Here is a 16980-nt window from a genome sequence, read left to right on the forward strand (position 1 = left end):
CGCCGTCGCGGTGCTAGCCAATAACAAGGCACTTCCGGGTTTGGCCGGGTGGGGGTGAGTGAAGTCATTGCAGAGCCGTGAGAGAACGTTCCCGGAGTTTGTTTACCGCCGCCCGTTCCGGAGGCGGGGCATACGTGACGTCACGCACCCGCTGTTCACGTTACGGTGACGTCACACCGCAGGAAGAGCGCGGGTGGGTCCTAAGGGAGGGGCCGGCCCTGGCGTGGTGTCGGTTTGGGGGGGGGGGGGGGGGTTAGGAACTGAGCAATAGCTGAGATCTCTTCTTTACTCTGAGAGTGGTGAGGTGCTGGAACAGCTGCCCAGAGAGGCTGTGGATGCCCCGTCCATGTGTGGAGGTATTCAAGGCCAGATTGGATGTGGCCCTGGGCAGCCTGGGCTGGTATGAAATGTGGAGGTTGGTGGCCCTGCCTGTGATGGGGGCTTGGAGCTTCATGATCCTTGAGTTCCCTTCCAACCCAAGCCATTCTATGATTTTTCTGAGGAGAGAGAAATGTCCACTTCAGAGCAGCCATAACTCTGCCTTTCACCTCTGCTTTTTCCAGGCACAGAACATGGCAGAGTGGCCAAGGCTGCTGACCTTGGCCCGCCAAGGAAAGTTGGACCTTCTGGAGGCTGCACTGAGGGATGGAGATGTCACCAACCGACGCTGTGACCGCTCTGGGGACACACTGCTGCATGTGGCTGCTCGCCACGGCCACCTCCACCTTCTGGTCCTGCTGCTGGAGACACTGGGCATGGACGTGGAGGTGGCCAATGGGGACTACAAGAGGCCTCTCCACGAAGCAGCCTCCATGGGGCACAGGGAGTGTGTCTCCTACCTCCTGGCCAAGGGAGCCAGCGTTGATTGTCTGAAACGAGCTGACTGGTAGGTGGGCTTTGTCCAAACCCTTCTGAGAGCAAAAGGCAGCAGAGATGGGGAAGGGTTTGAAGGGTGTGTGAGGAGCACCTGAGGACAATTCAATATGACCAAGTGCCAAGTCCTGCACTTTGGCCACAACAACCCCAGGCAACGCTACAGGCTTGGGACAGAGTGGCTGAAAGGCTGTGTAGAGGAAATGGACTTGAGGTTATCGGTCAACACTTGGCTGAACATGAGCCAGCAGTGTGCCCAGATGGCCAAGAGGGCCAGTGGCATTCTGGCTTGTGTCAGAAATAGCGTTGCCAGCAGGAGCAGGGAAGTGATCATCCCTCTGTACTCAGCGCAGGTGGAGCCATACGTTGAGTATGGTGTTCAGTTTCGGGCCCCTTAATACAAGAAAGACATTGAGGCCCTGGAGCATTGTCTGGAAAAGGGCAACAAAGCTGTGAGGGATCTGGAGCACAGGTCTTATAGGGAGCAGCTGAGGGAGCTGGGATTGTTTAGTCTAGAGAAGAGACAGCTCAGGGGTGACCTTATTATTCTGTGCAACTCCCTGAAGGGAGGTTGTGGCAAGATAGGGGTCAACCTCTTCTCCCATGGAACTAGTGATAGGATGAGATGGAATGGCCTCAGGTTGTGCCAGGGGAGATTCAGATTGGACATTAGGAAATAATTCTTCTCTAAAAGAGTGGTCAGGCACTGGAACGGACTGCCCAGCGAGGTGGTGGAGTCACTAAACCTGGAGGTGTTCAAGAAATGTTTAGATGTTGTACTGAGGGACATTGTTTAATGAGGAAATATTGGTGGTGGGTGGGTGGTAGGACTGGGTGATCTTGGAGGTCTTTTCCAACCTTGGTGATTCTATGATTCTATGGTTTGTTCAACCCGAAGAGGAGATTGAGGGGAGAACTCATGGCAGCCTGCAGCTTCATAGAATCATAGTATCATTAAGGTTGGAAAAGACCTCTAAGATCAACAAGTCCAAGCCATCCCTACCATGCCCACTAATCGTGTCCCTCAGTGCATCATCTCCACATTCCTTGAACACATCCAGGGATGGTGACTTCACCACCTCCCTGGGCAGCCTGTTCCAATGTCACTCTTTCTGTGAAGAATTTTTTTTCCTCATATCCAACACAAATTCTGTGCCTGGGAAGCATTTGAACAACACTCTCAGTCATAGGGTTTGAATTTTGGATGGTGCTGCGTGGAGTAGAATCATAGAATGGCCTGGGTTGAAAAGGACCGTAATGATCATGTAGTTTCAACCCTATTGCTATGTGCAGGGTTGCCAACCACCAGACCAGGCCAAGGGATCCTTATGGGTCCCTTCCAGCTTGGGATATTCCATGATTCTACAAATCTGAGGGCAGGAGCCAGATTTAATTCCAGCTCTCTCACTGTTCTCTCCCCCTGTTTATCACGAAGGTTGTAAGTTAGCACTTCATTAGCAGATCCAATTTAAAAGCATTTCATTTCAATTCAAAAGCAATCATCATTTTTTCACTCCTTTGTGTGATAGGACTCAGTGACAGCAATTCACTGTATCTCTTTCATCTGAAACTGAAATAAGAAGCCAGAAACATTAAAAAACAAGAAAACTTTGCTCCTGTTTCCTTCCAGCAAACAGAGCCTTTTGGGAAAGATTTGCTACTGATAAAATACCAGCATCACGACCCAAGAAAGTGCTAGTTTCTTCAGGGCTTTTATTTTTTGCCTGCTTTGTGGGGAAGATGTCATCAAATGGTGAGTGAATGAGCACTGAGGGTAGAAAACAAAGTCTGTTCCACAAACGTGCAGCAGGCCTGGTTCAAAAAGAGTGCCATGTCCCTGTCAAACTCTGCTCTTGGGGAAGGAATTCCTCCTAGCACCTTGCAGAAGAAAGCAGAGATTCCCCCTAGCATGAATGAAAGGCGAGCAGTGCCTTTTTGAAGCTGCAATAACACAAAAGCAAAGGCAGCTTCCCAGTCCTCCTAATTAGAGGCTGTGCCAGCACCAAACTGACATCAGGGGGAGCAGAGGAAGGCAGAGATCTCAGAACTGTTTGCAAGCCTGGTTTTCTGTGATAGGTCCGCAGCACCACGGCTTAAATACGAGGCACTGCATATATCCTGGCACACGTCCTAGCCCTCAAAGTCTCATCTGCATTGAAAATATATGCTTGTCTGAAGGGCTGTGTAGAAGTAGAGCTGCAGGGAGCAATGAGCTCCAGGCTCAGCTCTGCCCATGCCAGGCATTTATCTTGCCTCTTCCTAAAAATCTCCATCAGTGAAGATTTTTCTCTCTCCTCTCAGCACTCTCTCCATGTCCTTAAAACTGGAAGCGTTTGTCCTCATGTCAAAGCTAAATCTTTCACTGTGGTTTAGGTGCTTTGTCCAACAGGAAGAGGTTTTTGTGCTATTCTTCTGAATGGGGAAATGTATTTCTTTTTGTCCCTTAGCTGATATGTGTCAGTTGGTGCTGGTGAGCTGTTCATCATTTCTGGGACAGCTTGAGATTCCTATCCAATCTGTGCAAGCATCCAGAGTTTGATGATGGGGTGAAGTTTTTGAGAACGTGGCTCCCATTTGCAACATTTAAACCTTTATTATTCCTAATGCCGTGTTGGTTAGATAATGTGGTAATTAAAGAAAACACATTGCTGCTGCTGAGATCAGTGAAATGAGTCATCAACGTAGAGCCAAACGCTGGAGATGAAGGTGCACTGCCTTGAGTAACCCATGCCTTGCCTTGAGGGTAAACCCTCAGCTGACACCCACCTCTGTGCTGCTCCAAGGTTGGCTATAGAGCCCGCAACCTCTCTGGTCCTTGCAAGGGGGAATGGATAAGGAGATGAGGAATTTCTCCCATTCAAAAAGGAAAAATTTGAGAGTGAACCTTTCCAGGCAGGAGTTGGTGTTGTTAATCTGCAACATATGGGTTCCAAGGTGTGAAAACATCCACAGTGGTGGATGTGGAGTTGGAAGCAGGGCGAGGTGGGCTGTTGTCTGTGTACAGGTTGTACCTGCTGACCTTGCTTGCCAGGAATCCCACACAATCTGCTCCCTGAAACTATGGGATGGAGAAAATGCTGTGCTGCTGGGGAGCTTGTAGAAGTGTTCCTCCATACCAAAGGTTGTTCCCAGACACGTGAAACAGGCCAAAGCTCTTAAAAACTTCCCTCTGAAACAATTCCTTGGCAACAGAGGTTTTTCAGAGTGGCATTTGCTGGTGCACTCACACTAGGAGAAGTGTTGTTGTCCATGGTTTGCTACCTACAACCACAGCTGACCCTCTGGATGACAGGGGTAGGACTGACCAGGACAGGAAACACTGCTTTTAATCATCTCTTTTCTTTCAGGACTCCCCTAATGATGGCTTGCACCAGGCAGAACCTGGAGGTGATCAAAGAGCTCATGGAGCACGGAGCCAACCCGCTGCTGAAGAACAAGGATGGCTGGAACTGCTTCCACATTGCAAGCAGGGAGGGCCATCTCGAGGTCCTCCAGTACCTGCTGGCTGTGTTCCCGAGCAGCTGGGACACAGAGAGCACCATCAGGAGAACACCACTGCACACAGCAGGTCAGGAGAGTCCTGTCCCCAGTGCTAATGAGGTTGGAGGGTCCTCAGTTCCCATTGCACTTAATTTTGTCTGTGTGCTTTTCCCAATTTGGTTCATAGTCTCACCAGTTTTTCTAAGGGATGCATCTCTCAAACCAATCCATCCTTGTCCAGATGCTCAGTGGATTAAGTCTTTGTGGTAAATCTGAGGAGCAGTAGGGTTGGTAGGCACAGCACCCAGTAGAATTGCATTGCAGGTTTTGTTATTCTTGTGTTCCTCTTAAGAAGGTGGGGAGAAATACAGACTGCTTTCTGCCTAGGCACTCTGTGCTGGGAGAGCAGTGGGGCTGTTAGAGTCTGCTGTGCCCAATTCCCTTTTTAAACCCTTTTCAGTGGTTTGAAATAGAGATGTATGAGACCTATAAAGGGATTGATCTGGTCTGAAGAACCTCAGACGTTATCTGTAGGTATGGTAGGGGGCAGAAAGACACAGTTATCTGAATGGCAACCCAGGGGCAGTTTGTGTTTGGTTTCTGGCTTTTGGACTTTCCTTCCATCATTGTTAAGAACTGGATGCCTAACTGATGAATGTCACGTGGTGTACCTCAGTTAAGTCCTTCGTGTTTTACTAAGTTGGATGGCCTCAAAATCTGTTAATGCAGAATTGAGTTTGTCCTACCACATCTCATTTTGCTTGCAGAGTAGCAGGTCTGCTTACCCACAAACATGTGCAAGGTCAGCCATACAGATAACACGTGTGTTTCCAGGGCTTAAATCCCATTAAGTCTGCCCTCCAGAAATGCAGTGGGATGATGAAGGGGGTCAGGGAAGGGAAAGGTGTGTGACAGCACATTGGGATGATGGTGTGGGGCAGCCTTGGGGCTGCAGGATGGTGGCTCGCCTGAAACTGAAATGTGCTCTGTTCCTGAGTGGGGATTTGGCTTTGTTTCCTGGGGCTCATCTGTGCCACTGTGGGAGATCTGAGCACGGGGAACCACTGCTTAAAGCCACAGCTACCTAAATTCATTTCCCAAAGACTGTAATAGGGATTGACTCTCCGGAAAGACCCGAGGTATAGGGAGGAGACCTCTGCTGTGCTGTAATTAATCTGTTGGGTATGTCACCCTTTTGGCTGTCATTCTTATTACTTCTTCAGCCCTCAGCAGTCGCCTGTCCACCACGCTGTGCTCATCAACAGTGACAGTCCCAGCCCACAGGCACTGGCTGCTCCTTAGTCCTTGTGCTTGACCTGAGAGTGAAAAATAGCTGATGTGCTGTTTGATGTTTCATGCTGAGCGGTGAGGAGCAGCTTGCGTGAGTGAGAAATGGGTAATCCTTGCTTATCTGTGCGTTCTGCTCTCCCTGTGTAATCCCAAGTCTTCTGTCCTTGTGCCTGCACCGGCAGACTGGGTTCACAGCCCCCTCTCAGCCTTCAGATGGACGTCCAGAATATGGGGATGGAGGAATGGGTATAATAATATGGGTGAGGAATTTCCTGCAGAACACCTTGAGCTTGAAGTCTCTTTCCTGCCTCATAACACTTGAGGTATGGGCTACAGGCAGCAGCAGTGTGCTCTACCTCGAGTTATCTCTACCCCACCATGTTTGACTTCCCCCATGGCAAAACCTTCAGCACCTTTTGTGTTGATTTCCAGTCATTACACTGATATATCCACTTCAGACTGAGCCACGCTTTAGTGGAGCAGCAGCTGCTGCAGAAGCAATGGGGCAGCAGGAAAGACCGGAGCTGCTAAACCACCTTTGCCCCCAGCATCATTTTAACTCAGGACCACGCTGGAGGCTGCTGCTCATTGCATGCACTGGTGCCAGCATGCAGACACAGCTCCCAAGGTGAGGGCATGGACGAGGGGCCAGAGGCGATGCTGGAGCTGCCGGGGGAAATCATGCCAGATGAGCTGCCTTCTCCATGAGTTTACATCCTTGGGTGTGGATATGAGCTCGTTAACCCGTGACCAGGCCAGCTGCCTTCCTGGCACGATTATCCCTGGGTAGATGATGGGTAATATTCTCCCCTAGCAATTTTTTGTCTTGTAGGCTGATTCCTCAAGCATTGATTCTTCATATATCCATAGCCTAAGGCAAGAGAGGGGGGGGGGAGATGTAATTAGAGGAAGTGGAGTGCTACAGCAGATCCAAGCAGTGCAGCTTTCTCGTGTCTCTGTTGCTGTTCAAGGATATAATTGTGTTGCTTGGGTGGCTTTTTCTTTTTTCAGACAGCTTGGCTTTTTTTTTTTTTTTTAAAGCCTGTGCTTTAAAAATCCTATTCACAGCGTGGTGCTGCCTGAATTTACATCAGCCCAGGTGAAGGGGTGCTGGATGGGAAGGGAGCAGGAAAACACAGCCAACATCAGGGAGGGTGGGAGCGCTCCTTGGGCTTTCAAAGAGCACCTATTGTGCAGCCACATCTGAAGGTTATTGCTGTTAACACACTCGCTGGGGGCTGCTCTTCTATGGCATGGATAAACAGCCTGATGTCGCAGCCCTGAGCTTGGCTTGATCATTTCTTCTTCGTTTCATTTGTTTTGCCAGAATACAAAAACCCACACATACACACACACACACACGCAAAAAAAAAGCCTGATTAAAGCTGCCTGTACATTGCTGTAATACAAAGTTTATTTAAAAAAGAAGAGGATATTTCAGTGTGTGAGGTTCACATCCTCCCCCCACAGCTGTTGTTTTCCCTTGGAGATGCTGTCTAGGCGAGGATGCTTCATTAGGATGACGAGATGGGAGTGATGGTTGATCTCAGTGGCTGAGGAAGGGTGGAAATGCCATCCAGCTCCCCGCCATCTCTTTGTGTTGGTTTTGCATCTCATAGATTTCACTTCGGGGATTAAGGAATACCGGCAGGAAGAGATCTTTGTGTCAGCTTAATTGTGCGTACGCTCTCACACACACAGTCTGCAGGTAGAAGCAAACAGGGCTGATATGCATACTTCTCCCCTCTTTTACTATAGGATCAGGAGAAGAGGAGACTCGAGACCCGGAGGCAATGTTTTAATTACAAAAATAAAACCAGAAGCTTTGAATACGAAGCCTCTCGGCCCTCCTCCCTGCCTCATGAATAAGCCAAAAGGGTCCGAAACCTGATTATGTTTCACCGTAGGCAGACAAGCAGCATGGAAACATAAATCACCCTTTGCTTCCTCTCTCTCTTGCAGCGATGCACGGCTGTTTTGATGCTGTGGAGCTGCTCCTGGAACGGTAAGCAGGCTTCCTCCCAGTGCTACATCTCCTCTCTTCCCCCGCCCTCCATCCAGCGCCAGCCACCAGCACACAAAGGGCATTTATTCCATCCGGGAAGCTCGGCAGCACAGCTGCTCTGCATGCGATCCCGAGGCCGTCTCCATTTCCTCCTGGCTTTTCACGGCTGGTGTTGGGCCTTGCAGACAAACAGCAGCTCCGGATGGGCTCGGATGGCCTCAAACCTCGCTGTGACATAAGCCCTGGTTATATAACCCCGCTCTTCCTCTGTGCTGATTCATTCCTGTTGCCTCCAGTGTGGCCATACGATAACAAGGAAAGAGTTTTCTGCCCAGCTTGGTCTTTGTGCATCTCCTCCAGGCTTTATTTCCAGGCTGCAGCTCCTGGGACACTGCTGTGAAGTGGCTTTAAATCAGCTTATGCCCAGTCATCCCAATCCTGTTGCCTTCCTAAATAATGCTGCCTGCTGCCAGAGCTGGAGCAGCTTTCCCCAGGCAATGCAGCCACAGTGCCCTCATCCCAGCCTTGTTAATTCATGTTCATGCTTGGCCCAGCATAAATGTAGCCCTGTGATTTGAGCCGGGCTTTCAATTTTAATTCGCTCTTCTCTCATTTCAGTGGAGCTTTAGCCTGATTGAGACCTGTGGGCATTGATTTTGTATGTGACTTTGTTGTGCGAAGCTAAGATTTCCTCCTCTGCAAGGTCTGGGTGCACCTTAGTCCTTCCAGCATCATCTCTGGGGAGCAAGGGAAGTGAAAATGATCTGTAGAGCCTGAATGAGCTGCACCAGCTGAGTACCTCATCTCTGACCCCAAAATCCCCAGCTGGCTTGCACCCCAGGCTGTAGAACACCAAGGCAGGTTTATGCATGGTCTGCAGGCAGGCTCTATATGTCTTCTTATTTATCCACTGATGCACTGCTGCCCCACCAGTGCAAAGCAACTGAGATGGTGAGAATTTCACAGCTGCCACCAACTCTATCCTGGCTTCTGTCTTCTCTCTCAGGTGCCATTACAAACCTGACAGCAGGGACAATTGTGGAGTCACACCCTTTATGGATGCTATCCAGAACGGGCATGTCAACATTGCTCGACTGCTCCTGGAAAAACACCAGGTAGGTGCCAAAAACTTCTCCTCCCTTGTCCAGTGACCTGAGCTAAAGCTGCCAGGACAGCTGATCAGTTTGTAACCAAATCGTAACAAAGCAATTCAGGCAAACTTTCCATGGGAATGAAGGAGATTTTGCCAGCAGGTGTGGGCTCATGTGGGAGATCTCACCCTGTGACTGCAAAATATCCCCTGCCTGGTGAAGTGGGATGGAGGGACCGTGGCAGGGAAGGACAGGACTTGTCTACTGCTGCAGGGACAACGGTGTCAAAGCCAAAAGCAACTCTTGGGAGTGCCAGGGCTCAGTATGAAGGCTCCTCTGGCCACACTGAGGGTGGATAAACCAAAGGCACATTGCTGAACCAGCAGCAGCTCAGCTCTGACCTCCCTCTCTTGTGACAGCTGCTGCTCCCATCTTTGTCTCCCAGTAATCTCCTGTTTCCTCCGGCATACAAGGCATAATAGGGATGTCATTAGAGCCAATTGTGCGTGGTAGGAACCAGACCACTGCATTATTTATTGACTGCTGAGTTAATGTGAGATGGTTGGAGACCACCTAATGGCTGATTCTCACGGAGGTGGAGCTGTTCCTCTCTTCTCAGCCCTTCTGCCATTGCACGGCCTTTCTTCTGCACCAGTTCCAAGGCTTGGACTCTGTGCAACTTGCTGGCCTGGCAGAAAGCAAGCACGACACAAACAGTGAACCTGCTTGTGCCACACTGAATTGACGTGGTGGAATTGACCAACTGAGCTCCCAACATGGCATAGGATGGGCCAGAAGCACATAAAGAGAACATGGGACCCCACTTCTCAAGGTCGTGACTGGTGGATTTAGCCATCTATGAGCTGCACACAGCAGGATTGGGTGACAGAGACAGTTTGGTGCTCTAAATATGTTCAAGTGCTTGTTAACTTCAGGAGATGTTTCTGCTCTTGTGTTTGCATATCTGGCCCTTACAGTATGAAACGTTTGCTTACATTTTTTCAGTCTCACACTTCAGACAATGAGGATGGAATTGTTGATTCCATTTCCTCATTCTGATGCCCTGGCTTACAGCCATGAAACCAGCACTTGGAAATGTTAATGGCAGTATAAAATGGTAGTAAAACTTCCTAGGTCAGACCATGAGACTGCAAGAGGCTGTATTATATCCTTTTAGACAAGTACACTGTGTACTGTCCCTATTACCCATCTTGGTTTTGTGTCTTTGTGGTTGCATTCAGAGATTCACAGAAGAGATTTCTTGAAGTCCTCCACCCATCTCTCTCCCTCAACCTACATCCAAATCCTTATCCTCCACAAACAGAGGCTGGAGATGGGTTGTTTCTTGCTGCTTTGAAGAACTGACCATTGTACGTGCTCCAAACAAAGAGTGGGGGTTTGGTTCTTCTATTTTGATACTACTTTTGCTTGTCACTTAAGTTCAGCAGAGAGCTGGCTCTGGTCTGCAAATGACAGTGCTACCAAACCTGGTAGCTGGTGCTGGTGGCATCCCCTGTGTTCATTGTTGTCACTGTGCCTATGGCAGGCAGATTCTGCTTGTCCTTCAAAGTTTGCCTAGGCTGTTCACTGCTTTCCCTTTTCCCCCCTTCCCTTTGTTACAGGCTTGTCCCACAGCTGTGGATGCTCTGGGTGCTCAGCCTCTGCATCGGGCAGCAGTCACAGCACAGGATGAAGCCATCCAATTCCTTGTCTCTGAGCTGGGTGTCGATGTCAATGGGAGAGCAACACCTCTACAGCTGACAGCACTGCACTATGCAGCCAAGGTTTGTCCTTACCCTCTGTTTCCTCTTCAAAGCCTTTGCCAGTTGGTGCACCACCATCAGGCATCTAAAACAGGCTGGTTGGAGCAGAGGTGGGTGGCAGTAGGGCAGTTTCCTTTACCACTCATCCAGTTGGTCGTGCTGTGGGTAAGACTTGACCCACATGTCTGGTGGGAGTTACTCTTCCAATCTATCACCTTTGGACCAAAATGTAGTGCCTGGAGGGAGTCCACTCTGCTGGTTAATGGGAGCTGTGGGTGTGAACAGTTCATGAGGGGTGATGGTTTTTCACCAGTATCATCTCTCACCTGACAGGATAGGATTGGGGAGACAATGCTCAGATTTCTTTCTCCTCTTTCTTCAGTCCTGCTGGTTTGGACCCTGGTGGGTCAGAAGCTGATTTCTATGCCAGCAGCTTGCTGAACAGAAAAAGCCTTGTTCTGTGAGACACTGTTTGTCCCAGGAGATCAGATTCTGGCCTGCCTGTGTCCAGACATGGGAAAAGAGAGGTAGAAAGGTGGAGGGAGCTCCCAGTGCTTATCAGTGTCCTTCATACAGCAGTTGTTTGGAATTCCAGTCGGAGTTGTTTGAGCTTTCTCATCCTCTTGTCTCATGCCTGTGAAGAGAGTAAGGCTGTGGGTCCTGCAACGCTCACTGTGCATGCAGAGCAGGTCCCCAAAGCCTCCCTGTTGACCAGGATTCCCCTTGAGGGCCTGCTGTCTCACTTCTGCTTTGTGCTGCTGACTGCCTGAGCTCCAAGGGAAACATCCCTGCTCAGAGCCCAGCGTGTCAAACCTCATGAGCTTTAACACACAGCGCTCAGAGTCTTGTAGTGGGAATGAAGCAGCATCCCAGTGCCCCGTTCCTATAAAAGCATCAATGACACTTACTGAGAGTGCTGGCAACAGCATTCTCCTCCAGCAGGACCCAGCCGTGGCATTTGCTGGCTCCCACAAAGGAAGCTTTTCTCCCATGCTCTGAGAAACCATGTTGAAAGCCCTTTTGGTTGCCAAGGGTACGTTTAACAGCAAGGCTATTGGGGGAAATAATGTGCCTTGGAGAAGATCCCAGCTCTGTCTTGGTGAGTGGCTGATTGGGGAGCAATTTGATGGGCTTCTCATCCTTCCCGAGGCTCAGTGTCACTTTATATTTACAGCATCATTTGTTTGGCCAGTGGTGTTTTTTGTTTTTTTGGCTTTTTTTTTTTCCCCCTTATTACTTTGCATTTATAAATACATGAAAATCAAATTATGCTTTCAACTCAATTTGCTGCCAAGGCTGTGGCAGTGAAAGCAGTTCCTGGCTTTGCTGTCTTTGCCACTAAGAGAGCCTGTGCATGCAGCAGGGAAATGGGAGCCCTGAGCAGGGGGAATGTGATGCTACTGAGTTGTATGATAATGGGGGAAAGAGTGGGTGGTAGGGATAAAAATAAGGGCCTTCCACTCTCATGCCACATTACAAAGGCTCATTCATTGCATGGAGGAAGGAATTACAAAATCAGACGTGTTATTTAGGAAGAGAGGATTTATTTCAGACCAAGCTTGTGCAGCCAGGAGGGGTGTGAGGACTGCATTGCATTTCCCCCTGCAGCATTTACATTTGGCTGCTGGCAGAGGGAAGGCAGAGAACACCATGGGTCGTGCTGCTGTGTGAGTGTGGTGTTGTGCATCTCCCAAGGCATTACAGGTGCTGGAGTAATCCTTCAGGAAGTGCAGATGTCTGAAGGTACTGCAGATAGAGGCACAGCAGAGCACATCAGCAGCAGGTTCTTCTCTCTGAGCTAAAATGCACCTCAAGAAGAGCAGCTGCAGATCTCCATAATACTTGCAGTAAATTTACAGCGTGGTACAACAGCAGTTCTATGGTGACACTGTCCTTTTAACAAGCAGCCAGCTGTCCTTTATTAAAGGTAAGTCAGGGATCCTAGGGCTCTATGGCCAGCTGAAGTTAAAAGCATTTTAATTGAGTTACTCGATGGGAGGAGAGGAAAAGGCAGGATCTGTTGACAAATCAGTGCACTAATTTGCTATTAAGAAACATCTTTAGGTCTTGTCACCCAGTCCTAAGTCAGAGGTCATTTGTGCATTAACTCCTTTGTTGCCACCAGCAAAAGCAAAACTGCTTTGGGAGACGCTCCTCCTCCCAGCCTGTGGCTGCAACACCACCACCAGAGGCATCTCTGCACTGTAGCATCACCTTAAGTACTTGCAATGCTTTTAATTTGCAACTGTGAGGAAAAAGATTGCAGAGAGGATTATGCTCCTGGGATGCTTCTTGCTTTCTTCTTTTGGCCTCTGGGTCAAAATTGCTGGCGAGGGCTTCGCAGGAAGGCTGAGAAAAGGCCAGGCTGAGAGTCCTGTAACAGCAATGTGGCCACGTGTCTGGGCAGTCCCTGGCTAATGGAACGGATCTGCACAGCTACAAGCAGACAGCAGTTTTCCAGCTGCTCTCAGATCCTCTGGGTCTTGCAACAGCTCCTGGTGGTCCCATATTTGACCATAGCGGGTTGGCTTTGCATCTGGGCCTGGAGATTGCTCGTGGCCTTCTTTCTTTTCAGGCCTGTGTCGTTTCTTCTCAGTGCAAAGGAACTGTGCTGGTTTTGCTGAACAAATAACCCACGTGCCTGTGCTCACCACTGCAGGAAGGACACATGTGCACCATCCAGACGCTGCTGTCCCTGGGTGCCAACATCCATGCAAAGGATGGGAAGGGCCGCTCTGGTAAGCGTGCTGAGCTATGCGTTCACACACTGTGTTGCAGCAAGAGTGTGCTTTAGGAAGAGGAGCCTGGCCTCTAAAGCAGCCTGTGCTGCATCTGCTCGTACAAGGGGATGCCAGGTGCATGGAGGCAAATGGCTCTTTGGAGCAACACAGCATATGAACCCTGTTCTTCTTAAAAAGAATTCGGCAGCTTTCATTTAGCAGCTCTCTTCCTGCTGGACTTTCTGATGTCTGATGGTGTTTTGGAGCCTGTGTTGGGGCTTTTCCCCTGTATGGACACGCTCATTTGGCTTTCTTTTTACGCAGCTGCTTATTTTGCATGAAGCTTTCATGAGCTTTGATACCCTCCATCAAACTTGGTTGAAACGAGGCAGCTCAAAACTCTTAGGGTGGGCAGACAAACATGGTTGCACAATCTCTAAAGCCTTATCAAACTGCGTGGGAATGGCTTATGAGCAGAGAGCTTGAAAGTAAACAGAGTTGCTATAGTAGTACCAGTGAGAGTATGAGGCATCTCTTGCATCAGCATCTCTCTCTCTCAAAAAAAGAGTATATAGAAATGGTTTCAACCACTGCTAAAATTGGCAACTTCCCCAGCCTTCAGGTTTGCTTAATGACACGCTTCAGTGGTGAGATTAAACAGTCTTGCAACTCTCAATCTCTCCCCCCACCCCCTTAAGTGAGTAAATTTGGGCTTTGCTGAGCTTGTCCAGCCCTGGGACCTTTGTGATGTCCTCCTCATACCCTGTTTTCCTTTGCTGCGTTTGTGTCAGTGTATACTGGGGTGTTTCTCACCCTAAATCTGCTCCTGCAAAGTGTTCTATGTGAGTTATCCTGCTCTACCCCTATGGACAACAACAGCAGGAGCTAATGACCCTCACCATCAAAGATACTCACCCTATGCAGGTTTAGATCAGGAGAATAAGGCTGGCCCACCCTCTAACAGGGCTATAGGGCTGCCTAACTGTGCTGGAGCTGAGCTGGATCAACCTGGAGGGCTCGTTGAGATAAGCAGGTTCTGTGAGTTGTGCTGTTTCAGCCTCCTCCTGTGGGATGCTCTTTGCTGTGCACAGTACAGGGAAACCTTTCTGATTTACTCCTCAGCCCTGGAGTGAACTGGCAGGATGCCCCAGCCCATAAAGGACCCAGGTCACATCCAGCATCTTTTCAAGCCACTCTCTCATGCATTGCTATTAAATCCACCCCAAATGCAGAGCAATAAGATGCTCACAGCTAACATGGGCCCATGGGCCTTCTGCTCTGCTGCACAGCCTTTCCCTCCTGACATAGGCATCCTTTTCCCATGACTCAAAATGATCCAAGTTGGCTTAAGTCCTTCCAATCTGTTTGCAAACCTGTTTCGCTTTGGCTCAGCCAGCTTAGTACCACTTGATGGGTTGGGGAGACAGCCTGCAAGGAGAATATGGGCGGTCATAGCGTTTCTACCAGCATGGCTGGGCTTGGAAAAAGAAGCATCCCATGCATTTGTGGGTTCAGTCATCCCACTGGGAAGGCCGTGGTAGCTGAGCCATCGCACAGCTGCTTGGTTGAGTATTGCAACTGCTAGAAGTTATCTTTCAGTGCATTCCCCCTGCTAATTCGGTTTCCTTCACTGAGGAATCCAATGTTTGCTTCTGAAGTGAGCTGAAGCTGAAGCCAGCACTCAGTCTCAGTTCCTTTTTGACATCCTGTCTCTCCCACAGCCCTGCATGCAGCATGTGCTGGGCAGCACGCAGCTGCTGCACAGATCCTGCTCAGCACAGGACTGCAGGACAGCGAGGACAGCACAGGCACACTGGCACAGCAGCTTGCAAGGAAGCCAGATGTCATCCAGGTTTTCCAAAGAACAAATGTCAACTCATGAGGCCAGCTGGGAAAAAGAGAAACCCACTTCGCATCGGCGTGGTATGTTTCTAATTGCTTAATGAGTGTTTATATTAATGTTGTAGGCAGTGGATTTTTGCTCAGAGACTCAGCAGAGGAATCGAACTTAGCACTTGGGAAGTGCACGGAGGGGAAAGCATGTTGTAAATACAGCTATGTCAATGAGAGAATGGATATGTTGGGTGTGGGCTGTTGTACTCCTGCTCTGACCCCATCCTTGTAAGTTCATGGGTGCTCTTCTTTCACTTCCAAATTTCAGGGCTGAGCCACCCCTCTTCCTGTGCAGCAGCAAATGCATCCTAACAGCTGCAGCTTCCCAAAGGAAAACCATCAACGAAGGTGCCCCGTGGGCTGCTGCTCGATGATCTCTGGGCATCTGCAGGGCTTGAATCCATTGGAGCCTGCTCAGCTCTCAGTACAGCCAGACATCCTGAAGGAGAAGCAACCTGCATCATTTTTACAGCCCTTAAAGTAGCTGCTCTCCACAAATCTGTGAAGTTGCTGTGTGTTTAAAAGCCCCTGAGAGAACATGGTGCAGCAAAACTGAGCTCTGAGTGCCTCCCTTCGTCAGGGCTAAGCTGCTGTGTGGATGAGTGCAGGGAGACTTCAAGCTGCATCAGCCTCATACGTGGCCCAAGCCTGATCCCAAAGCCTGCTGACATCAATAGAAAGACCTAAGCCTTGTGGGGATCAGAGTGAAAAAGAGGTATTAGTAATTCCAGATGTGCCAAGCAGGGCTTCCTCACCAGCAGTGAAAAAACTGCTCTTTGAAGTGCATGGGGCAGTGGCTTAATATTTAAGGTAGCCAATAAGTCTGGAATACACATAAAGGTAAGAGCTACTGGAGCTGTTCAGTTTCTTTGTATCTGCATAGAGTAAGAATCTTTCTCTTGCATGAAAACCCACCACAGCCCTATCTGTAATGTCAAGTTGTAACAGACAACGCTATTCCCCAGTTTAAGTGATGGCAGATGGTAAGAAGGAGAGGCCTATAAGCAGGCTGGGTTTTGCTCTGCCCCAAGCCCTGGTGCTCACGTCATGGTTTGACGCTCAGCTCATGTTTTCCCAGGAGGATTTAAGATGATGCTGAGCTCTGTTTGAACGAGAAAATCCCCACTCTGCATTCCCTGGAGCAGAATTTGCTTGCTGTGATGATGCTGAGATGGATAACAGCACTGTGCTCCTCTGGGACCTCATAAATTGGAGCACAAATTGGGGTGCTTTTAGCACCAGAGTGGACCCTCTGTTAGCAGTGGTTTTGAACCACACCTTCATTTCACAGGTGGAGAAAGAAAGGAGATTCTTTGCCACCAAAAGGAAAAGAAATGAGTGCTGGAAGGTTCTAACAGTGCAATGGAAGCTGTGCCAGCCCCTCACCAAGTGGTTTTATTCCTCTAAAGCCCCTGAATGCTTCTATAAATCTACCCTTCATAAAGCAAATAGTAATGCTGCAGCCTGCAACTGCTTCATTCCCATCTTCTGTGATCTTAGCAAGCCACGAAATAGCTGTTTTCCCCTCATATTCCTCCTAATGAGCTCAGATTGCTTGTGAAACTGAGCTTTTAGGAGAAAGCAAATGAGAATGTGTTCGTATGCCTTTCCCAGCTCTCAGGGCCGTGGCAAACACCTGGAAATTAGAACAGGGAACTTGCATTATCTTGCATTAGTTGTAAGGTGCTTTACACTTCCTGAAGCACAATGTGGGCACGAGTGTTGCACGTGGACGTATGCCTGTTGCACACCTGGACCCATTGCATGGTCGTGTGTGTGCCCGGTGCACTGCTGCACCCGTGCACGCTGGGTGCCTGCCCGTTGCACTGTGCATCAGTGCAATGCACCCATGCCATGCATGCATG

The 16980-nt window shown here is 49.3% G+C and overlaps 1 protein-coding gene across 12 annotated transcripts; it reads left to right on the top strand.

The window, feature by feature from the left end:
• The first annotated feature begins 46 nt into the window (after positions 1–46).
• Positions 47–16582, top strand: ANKRD16 (ankyrin repeat domain 16). 12 transcript variants are annotated; one of them, NM_001397913.1, is made up of 10 exons: positions 47–193; positions 564–886; positions 2504–2626; positions 4221–4441; positions 7606–7648; positions 8655–8763; positions 10362–10523; positions 13162–13240; positions 14944–15145; positions 15384–16582. In NM_001397913.1, exons 4-9 carry the CDS (start codon positions 4231–4233, stop codon positions 15102–15104), a joined length of 765 nt encoding a protein of 254 aa, NP_001384842.1. In that variant the 5' UTR covers positions 47–193; positions 564–886; positions 2504–2626; positions 4221–4230; the 3' UTR covers positions 15105–15145; positions 15384–16582. The 12 variants fall into 12 exon arrangements, 7 of the variants coding, with proteins under 7 accessions (NP_001384842.1, NP_001186243.2, XP_040534555.1 ...); NM_001199314.3 differs by lacking the exon at positions 2504–2626; XR_005852464.2 differs by lacking the exons at positions 2504–2626; positions 15384–16582 and adding an exon at positions 10885–12429 and having other exon boundaries at positions 165–400; positions 14944–15004.
• The last annotated feature ends 398 nt before the right edge of the window (positions 16583–16980 follow it).

The sequence above is a fragment of the Gallus gallus genome, chromosome 1 (genome assembly GCF_016699485.2).
Source record: "Gallus gallus isolate bGalGal1 chromosome 1, bGalGal1.mat.broiler.GRCg7b, whole genome shotgun sequence".
NCBI classification, from domain to species: domain Eukaryota; kingdom Metazoa; phylum Chordata; class Aves; order Galliformes; family Phasianidae; genus Gallus; species Gallus gallus.

Bases quoted from the DNA above. Each gene is read 5' to 3' on its own strand.
- ANKRD16 (XM_040678621.2), top strand. From the start codon at position 347: ATGTGTGGAGGTATTCAAGGCCAGATTGGATGTGGCCCTGGGCAGCCT. The intron at 887-4,220 runs GTAGGTGGGCTT...CTTTTCTTTCAG, and splicing joins TGTCTGAAACGAGCTGACTG to GACTCCCCTAATGATGGCTT. The intron at 10,524-13,161 runs GTTTGTCCTTAC...TCACCACTGCAG, and splicing joins CACTGCACTATGCAGCCAAG to GAAGGACACATGTGCACCAT.